At 55.1% G+C, this 9,158-nt stretch overlaps 1 protein-coding gene across 10 annotated transcripts in view; it reads left to right on the top strand.

Moving 5' to 3' along the window:
- The window catches only part of BCL11B (BAF chromatin remodeling complex subunit BCL11B), a 104,203-nt gene that overhangs the window by 43,892 nt on the left and 51,153 nt on the right, over nucleotides 1-9,158 (top strand). For 7 of the 10 annotated variants that reach the window (XM_043489683.1, XM_043489679.1, XM_043489680.1 and 4 more), the window contains one exon: nucleotides 30-245. The exons of the other annotated variants lie outside the window; for them this stretch is intronic. In XM_043489683.1, the coding sequence (XP_043345618.1) occupies nucleotides 30-245 (216 nt within the window). The remainder of the gene's footprint in view (nucleotides 1-29; nucleotides 246-9,158) is intronic. 10 annotated transcript variants of the gene reach the window in all.

The following is a 9,158-nucleotide window of genomic DNA, read 5'->3' as shown; positions in this document are numbered from 1 at the left end:
ACCAGCCTTTTCTATTGTTTTCTCTCCAGGGCCGTGCAGGCCTGCCCAGCTGCCAGCGATGGCCCCCATAGCTGCCTCCTCCTCCCACCCTCACCCATCCGCGATCACTTCGCCTCTGCGCGCCCTGGGCGCTCTGCCGCCCTGCGTCCCCCTGCCGTGCTGCAGCGCGCTCCCTGTCTCGGGTGACGGGACTCAGGGTGAGGGTCAGACGGAGGCTCCCTTTGGATGTCAGTGTCAGTTGTCAGGTAACCGACCGCCGCGGTGGAGTGGGGGGCGGGCTCCCGGGGGGTGCGGGGGTGCCCTGGGCAGGGCTGGCGGCTGCCTCTCTCGCAGGTGGGCTGGGGCAAAGGTGTGGGGGCCCACGGGAGAGGTGCCAAGGATGATGACACAACTCTACGCCGTGCCCCGGTCCCCATCGGTCAGGAGGTCCCCCCACCCCCATGCCTCCGCCCTGTCCGAGATCTCACTGCCAGCCTCCGGCTGTTTAGCTAAAGTTTAATTGGATAACGCTTAACATCTGAGGTTTTCTTCTGCCCTCGCCACTGCTCTCCCCACCCCAGCCACTACCCTCCCCACCCCGCCAAGACACGGCCAGGAGATGATTCTTTGGTTGTCTGTGTACATCGCCGGAGCCCTCCAAAATGCTGAGTTTCTCTTTGCGAGAATATGTTGCCCATTAACTTTTAGAAAAAAAGTTTCTCTGGAGGAGCCTTTTAGCTTTGGCTCTGGGAGGGGGTGAAACATTTTGAGGTGTGCGGGGTCGGGGGGGGTGGGGCGCGCAGGGCAGGGGTTGAGTGCCCAGCTCTGGGGTTGGCGTGGCTGCCCATTATACAGATGCGCAGACAGAACAGTGCGGCGACCTGACCTGTGCTGTTACCTCCCTTCTCCCCCCTCAAACAAAACCCAAACTCCTGTTCCGGCCTGGGGTCCCTGGAGTGTGCAGGCCAGGACTCCTCATCCCAGCCTCTCCCGCTTAATATCTCGGCAGAGCCTGATGTAAGACACTGAGGCCGCAGGAGCCTTGATGCTGATACAGACATGGGTGGTGGCGGGTGCCCGGCAGGGACCAGGAAAGGACAGGGTGAGTGCCCCGCCAGGGCAGGTTCCGTGTGTCCCTGCTTTGGCACCAGGCGTGTTGCTGGCTTTCTCTGACTTGGGCAGTGAAAGGGAGACTTGTGGTTTTTTTTGGAGGGGGGGGCAGGTTTTACTTTTAGCTGAAGCTGTCCCAAGGGGTGGCCCCTGTTAGAAACGCAGCTCTGCAGAGGGCCGTGGGCAGCCCAGCTCCACGCCTTCCTGCTGGTGGGCTGGTGGCCTGCAGCCTTCAGCGCCCCTTCCTGTGACAGATGGTGATGTCATAGGTACCAGGCTTGGGTCTTGAATGCACAGAGCAGAGACTGAATCACCCAGGAAGGCGTCTGCACAGTTTGCAAAGAGGGCGGCTCCCTGTCCCGAGCTGCCCGGGTGCCCAGGGCAATGGGGCATCCTGTCCCGGCTCCGTGGGTCTGTGCTATAACCCCTGCTTGCTGAGTGCAGGGCACCTGCTCCGTCCGGGTGGCCGCATGGCTCTAGTGACTTCCTGTAATTCATGCTGCAGCTGTTTGGTGGGGGAGGTCGTACTGTCGACGGTCAGCCTGAGTGTTCATGACTGGACTCGGTCAAGTTGGTGCAGGAACAGGCTCTCCCTGGCCATGGAGTTGCCTGGGGCTTGGCTCAGCCTTCCACTGTGCTTAATCTCTGGCTCTGCTTAGAAGCTATGGCTGAGTGCGAGTTAATTAACCCGTTTTACTGATGGGAAAGCCAAGGCTCAGGGGTTGGGGGGGGCAGTGGCTGGGCCCGGGCTGCAAACTGGGATTTGCCATCAGGACATCTCCCAACAAGGCCACCCTGCTTCCTGCTGGGTCGTGCACCTCTGCCTACATCCTGGGGAACGTTCTTACTCTGTCCTGCTCAGCCATAGTACAGCCCGCTTTCCTTGTAGGGAATGTAAGTTGAAGGCCTACTGTGTGCTGCCTTGTGCTAGGCATGTGGTGTACCTTGCATTTAATCCTCACGGTCACCTTAGGAGGTAGCTTTCCTGTTCCCACTTTGTGGTTGAGAAGATGAGCCCCGGAGACAGGAGGTTATCAAGGCCCCCATTCATGCACTCACTCATTCGTTCATTCTTGTGCAAACCGAGGTGCAGTTCAGCACGGCCGGTCCCAGCCCTCCTGTAGCTTGCAGTGTGATGGGTCAGGTGGTGGAATGGGAATAGGGACCAGAGGGAGCAGCCGGGAGGGCAGAGGTGGGCTTTGATCCTGGGCCGCCCATCCTGCACCCGCTTCCCCTTTGGCCTTGGCTCGCCTGGCTCAGTGGCCTTCCTGGACTTTAGAATTTGATGCCGTCAGGGCTGAGAGCTTCTGAGCAGCCCTTGTGGTTGTTGGCAGTGCCGGGGAGGGCGGGCAAGATGGGGCCGTGTCTGTTCCTTGGGTCCCTGGGCCTCTCCTCCTGACCTGCTCAGGGGCCAGCTCTCAGCTTCGGGTGCTCTGCCCTGATCCCTAGCCCTGATCTTTCCTCCTTGGGTCTGCGGTAATTAGCCTGTGTCAGTTTGCGCCATCATATTTTCAGATCAGTGTCAGTACCTGAAAAAAATCCCATTCCAGTGGTTTTTGTCCCTTTGTGGCTTCTGTCCCTGGCACTGGGCTGTTTGCTAAAGTGTTTTTAGTGCCTGTTTAATTAGTAGTTTGAGTGGAGTCATTAAATTCCCAGTAACCCGTTAGGAAGAAGCGGTCCTCTGTAAAGGCGGAAAGGGGCTGCCGGCCTTAACTTTGTTTTGTCCCTTTTTGGATCAGGATGCACTGAACCTCTGTCTTCAGCTTAATATGGAAAACCCCAGTGTAACCATGTTCATCAGGTTAATTGCATGCCTGTGAATGCATTCGAGGTTCTTTATAGAAGGATGTGATTTTATGGGGGAGAAAACCACACAAGTATGTGTGTTTGTGTACCTTTCCCTCTGGAAGCACCCTAAACAGCCCTGCTCCCGGGACCCCAATCCCAGATCTTCTGCTTGTCACAGTAGGGAGAAGGGACTTGGGGTCCCCTTTGCTTTATGACTGTTGAGTTGGGGGTGTTCCTGGAAACTGAAATGTTTTCATTGGGAAATTCCACATACAAACTTCTCCAAGGTGCCTGGGGAGTCAAAGGTCTGGGGCTCTGGTCCGGGCCCTGACTCCACCTGGCTGGTGACCTTGAATAAGTCATTTCCCTTCTCTGGACCTCAGTTTCCCCTTTTGGCCTTGCCAGGTGGCGCCTGTGGTAAAGAACCCACCTGCCAACGCAGGAGACGTAAGAGACTCAGGTTGGATCCCTGGGTCGGGGAGATGCCCTGGAGGAGGGCATGGCAACCCACTCCAGTATTCTTGCCTGGAGAATCCCATGGACAAGGGAGCCTGGCAGAGTTGGACACTACTTAAGTGATTTAGCATATACACACACACACACACACACACACACACACACAGAGTACAATGTTGTCGTTCAGTGGCTAAGTTGTGTCCGACTCTTTTGCGACCCCTGGACTGTAGCCCTCCAGGCGCCTCTGTCCATGGGGGTTTCCAGATAAGAATACTGCAGTGGGTTTCCATTTCCTTCTCCAGGGCACTTTCCCAGACCAGGGATGTAACCTGCGTCTCCTGCACTGGCCGGCAGATTCTTTAGCACTGAGCTACCAGGAAAGCCCATGTGGTACATACGTAGCATTTAAAAACAAGGCTTCTCTCTCACACTGATCTTCAGAGCAGAACATACTGATCAATTACTGAGATGCTGGGGTTACCTGTGTGGGATTTGGCTGGGGTTCCCGAGGTGGGGGTGGGGTTTTCAGAGGACCATTGGGTTTTGGACTCCCAAACCTTTTCCCTGTTCTGAGGCTTCCATGATTGGGAGGCAGTCATTAGAGACAGTGTCAGACTGTGGAGTGAAGACTGCTCTATCCTGTATTGGCTGTGTGACCTTGGACAAGTCATTTCTGCCCCTCTGCCTCAGTTTCCTCACCTGTAAAATGGGGTCACTGAAAGCGTGTTCTGAAGTTTGGATGAGGTCATGCACGCCAGGTGCTGAGAACAATGCCTCTTGCTGAGCGAGCCCTCCAGACATTCTGATTCATGCACGAGCAGGATGAGTCTCACATCATTATATCATTACCTGCCTGGCTCCATCTGGAATCTTACTTGAAGCTGGATCCCTAGTTTCCATTCTTAAAGGCATTTAGCCTCTTGGCTGGCTCAGGTGGTATACCAGCTTTGGGAGGTGGTGAAGGAACTGAGAAACTTCATTGCATATTTAAAAGCCGCAAATGGTCATCAGCCACAGTGATTAATACATGCGCTTGGTGAAGTTCAAGGTCTCCAGCAAGAACACACAGGATCCCGGCTCGGGGAAGTGAAGTGTTTGGATTTAATAGAAGGAGTCAGTTGCAGTCATTAGTATATGCTGAAATCACAGGGCAATCTTGTAAAGTTAAATTCAATTTACTTTTCTACTGAAATTGTGCTTGCTGTGTTATTTAACCAGTCTGGGGTTTCTTGGCATGGGTTAAAAGGACAATAAAGATAAAAGAATACCTGTAAGTAAATAGTAGGGTTTCACAGTAGAATCTATCGTTTTTCTCCTCCTTCAATTATATCCCAGTGTTCATTTTGTGTTGGTTTTTATAACTGGAGCCTTCCAATGGGACGCCGTGAAGGAGACCACCCTAGCTGTGGAAGCTTGATGCAATTAATACAGTCTGTCTGGAAAGTGGCCTTATTTCTGGAAGTTTTATGTTAATGATATGGTCTGCGCTTTGCACATTTCATACTAGAACGAGAAGCAAGCTGTAGTTTCATTTCGGACTGGGTTTGATTAACACCGAAGGATCATTGGGCAGCTACAGGGCGACGTGGACAAGATGGCAGTGCTCACCCGGCCCCCACTGGGGCACCGCCTCCAGTCTGGGGCGGGCGGCGGGGTGCAGAGGCGCCCCCTGGGGCATGGGGGCCTCCATGGAGACCTTGGAGGGAGGGGTGAGTATGGGGTGAGGAAGAGAGGTTGAGTGTGGGCGTGCGCGTGTGGACAGAAGCCCTCCGTCCAGGAAGGTTCCAGACACGCCCTTGCCTTTCTCCTGATTCTCTCTGCACAGTCGCGTGCCTTACGGGGTCTTTCTGGGCTCACCAGGTCCCAGGGGCCGTGGCGGGGGGTTGGCTCGTTGTTGGAGGAAGGGCTCTCAGGGGAATTATTAAAAATGTAAAGAGTCATCTGTCCGCCCTGACTGATGTCTACATCACTGGAGGGGCCGGCGGTCCCACTTGTCGGTGGTGACTGGTGTGTGCCCCCGTGTCTGTCTGCCGACTTTCTGGGAACACATGGCTGTAGACGGAAGGCTGCATGGCTCCCCTGGTCGGAGGGAGCCGCCCCTCCAGCCTGGCAGAGGTGGCCAAGGGTGGCAGGGCTTGAGTGGACTCCAGGGAAGTCCCCTGTCCCCCAGAGCTGCAGACCCCAGATCTTGTCCGGCACCACGAGGCATCAGAGGGGGCTTGGGGCACCTACCCCCCATGCTGCCTAGTGGGGGGCTGGGGCACCTACCCATGTGACTGTCCTTAGATTAAAGGGGGGTCCCAGCAACATCCCCGGTGGAGACCGCTGCACTGCCTCACCAGATTCCACTTGCCTCTCCGAGCCGGCCCTTCAGACGTTCTGAAGGCAGAGCTAAATCAAAGAATTCTGTTCAAAATCCGCACAAGATGTTGCTGTTTTTCTGCTCTGACAGGAGAGGCATTTGGAAGTGCAGTTTCTTTCTTTCTTTCTTTCCTTTTTTTTTTTTTTTTATAGCTGTCTTAAAAAGGAGTTTGGCTGTTTAGCACAGCTGGTGCTCATTACATTATGCACTGGCAATAAAATAGCATGTGTAATTAATTTTTAATGCAGCGCTGGGTGCAGCGCTTTAAAGCTGTTAGCGGATGAGAAGGACCAGCACTGGCCACCGACATCACAGATCTCAGAGCAGGGCGGCCACGTTCTGCAGCTTGAAAGGAGATCCGAACGGGGCGGCGGAGGCTGGGCGCCCTCTGCTTGGATGGAGTGGCCCAGAAATGGGTCTGCCTCCAGTGACCCGAGGACTCAATATTTTAATGATCTAGGACCAGAGGTCCTGAGAGATCGTCTTACCCAACCCCTTCATCGTCCGGAGGGGGGACACCGAGGTACAGACTGGGGAAGAGGCCACAAGATGTGTTGTGCCTCTGCCCACTAAACGTCACTGCCCCTCTTGAGTTCATATTGGAAACTGGACAGGGAAGTTCGTCATCTAGCTGAAGCCATGTGATATGTGCAGTTAGATTTGGCCACTTCTAGAATTTTTGTTTTGGGGAGCCCTGAACCTAGCCTCTTGGACCCTCAGTTTTGCCACCTGCAGTGGGGACCTGCATCCATGTGTCCCAGCTTTGATACTTTCTGTCATTGTCCTTTGATTGCTGGCTGCTCCATCCCTTCTGTGGCCTGGATTTATGCTTGAAATTAAATGCCATTGTGGACACACATTGGTGGAAGTGCTGCAGGCATTGTGGGAGGCTCCAGAGACGGGACCGTGCTCGCTCCTTGTTCTCAAGGTGGGCTGGTGTTAATGTGTGTCTCTGGGCTAGCTGCTGTCTTTCTCTAAGCCTCAGTTTACCCATCTGAGAAATGGGACTCCTAGAAGTACCCACTCATCATCCCTGCCTTGGAGGGTCCCCTGATTGGCCTCCATCCTGGGGTGGCCACAGCTGATTGCCAGCACGTGGGGAAGCACAGGCAAAAGGAAGTTTGGAGGGCAGGAGGGAGAAGCCCGGCCTTGGGTGCTCCGTACCCTGGTGACTTGGTTGCCATCTCTTTGAACGTCTGTCCTGGGAGGTTTTCTTAGCAGGAATGAAGGAGGGGGAAGGCCCAGTGCCACCACTGCCCCTGAGACTTGCCACTGTGTCTCAGGGCCCTGACAGGACCCAGCAATGTTCTGGGCACCGTGCGTACCTCACTCAGGCACCCATCCTCATAACACCTGGAAGGAAAGGCAGCCCCATCCTTTCTGTTTTGCAGATTTTTTTTTCTTTAATGGCCACGTGATGTGACATGTGGGATTTTAGTTCCCTGACCAGGGATCGAACTTGCAGCCCCCTGTAGTGGAAGTGCAGCGTCTTAACCGCTGGGCCACAGGGAAGTCCAGCCCCATCCTTTTGCTCATGAGGATACTGGGGCTCAGAGAGGCTACGCAACACACCAGGGCTCACACAGCTCACAAAGAGCCGAATTGAGATTGGAACTCGGGCCTGGCCTGCCCTGAAGTTGTGTTCTTGGCTGTCCCTCCGGCTTCACGTCGGTGGGCCACTTGGTGGCTCAGAGGCAGGCAGCAGAAAGGCAGGTCACCCATGGGAAACCAGGCTGCGTTCGGATACGATCCTGGGAGAGTCCCCTGTGTCTTCCTTCCTCCACGGGTCATGCTGCTGCCTGATCTGGGCTGGACGTGGAGGTCCAGCGTCCTGGACCCCAGATGAGTGCCCTGGGGTCTCTGCCCTAGAGGACCTCGCAGTGGTGGTCGGGGTGGACAGACACTGGGAGGTACACGCTCCTTAAGGCCTTTATCTGCTTAAAGGAAATAAGCAGCTGGGCTCGTGGGAGCTGGGAGGGTCTTGGAGGACCACCGGGGTTCTCCTTGTGGAGGTGAGGTGGGTGGGGGGAAAGACTTCTTCCCAGGCATGGCCGGATGACAGATGTGTGCGTGGGTATCCCACTGACCCCATGAGCCCCCCTGTGGCCCCAGCTGGCCCCCAAGGGGTCCGACTTGTTAGTGACTTATGAAAGCACAGAGTATCGGACCCTCAGACCTCCCAGGGGGAAGTTTTGACATTGAAGAAGAGGCCTGGAGTATGGGGGAAGATTTTGTCATCAGATTGCCCTCGAGTTCCTTCACGTGCCGGGTTGACTTGGAGCCCCTTCTGTCTTCCCAGCGCTTGAGTCGGCCCAGCCTTCTGGAGCTGGTGGACGCTGAAGACCCCGCAAAGGCGTGTTCACGTTTGTGAGAGCAAGCAGACCAAAGCACATGGGGAGTGCGATGCACTCCTGTTTTTGCACATGGTTTCCTGGAAGCAATTTCTCCTCCAGAAGAAACCAGCTTTCATCGTCCTTTATAGCTGGAGGTGTTCGTGGCTGCCTTTTTTTTTTTTTTTTTGGTGGGGGGAACAAGATGTCCTTGACTTTTCAAACCCGAGGCCCAGGCGGAGCAGAGGAGGGACTGCGTGCTGTACATATTTCACAATCAAACCCAAATCGTCTAAACCATGAAATAAAGTTTATCCAAACATAATCAGGGCTGGCCAATTTAATCCAGAAAGCAGTGGGAAGGAACCCTTGGCGGGCAGGGGTCCCTCTGTGGTGTTCTGCCACCCAGCGTCATACCGGCGGGGGTGGTGGGGTGGAATCTGTAGCCTGCCCGAGGCTCCCACCCCCTCCTTGGGGGCGTTATTGAATAATAATCTGAGAGCCCGGGGTGGGGGATGAGGTGTGACCATGTGTGTGGTCGGGGTGGAGGATGTGACCACGGTGAGTTCCTCTCCCATCAGGGTCCTTACATGCAGCAGGGGACCATCAGGTCACAGCCAGGTCATCATTTCTGTGTGTCCCCCTCCCCCCTACTTCCCAGCCTCAGGCTCTCTGCTGGGGGCCTTCCCGCATACTTAAGCATCTCTCTTAGGAAGGTAACCTATTCTGTAGGTCACAGGTGAGGGTGAGGCGACCTTGACCAGAGAGGTGATGTGACTTGCCCGACATAGCACAACTGCTAGAGGGCAGAGATGGGATTTGAACCCAGGACTCCTCGGGTGTAGGGGCCACACGCTGCTCTTCTCCTCGCTTTCTGGTTCCAGACTGCCCACCCCGCTGGCCTTCCACCTGGCAGGTGTGGGGCAAGGTAATGAATCAGGGGAGCCGCTCAGGACTGGCCCGAGCCTGGGCCGATTGGAGGACCTGTGTTTTTTGATTTCAGGACAAGGGGTCAGACGGCTCGGAATTTCTTCTCCAAGGAGGTCAATGCAATACTGGAGTCACTCCCTGCAGAGACGGGGGCAGTTGGAATCTTTTCATAAGTCCAGACATTTTTAATGATGGCCTTTTGT

The sequence above is a fragment of the Cervus canadensis genome, chromosome 17, assembly GCF_019320065.1.
Source record: "Cervus canadensis isolate Bull #8, Minnesota chromosome 17, ASM1932006v1, whole genome shotgun sequence".
Taxonomy (NCBI): Eukaryota; Metazoa; Chordata; class Mammalia; order Artiodactyla; family Cervidae; genus Cervus; species Cervus canadensis.
This window is presented reverse-complemented; position numbering and strand designations above follow the sequence as displayed.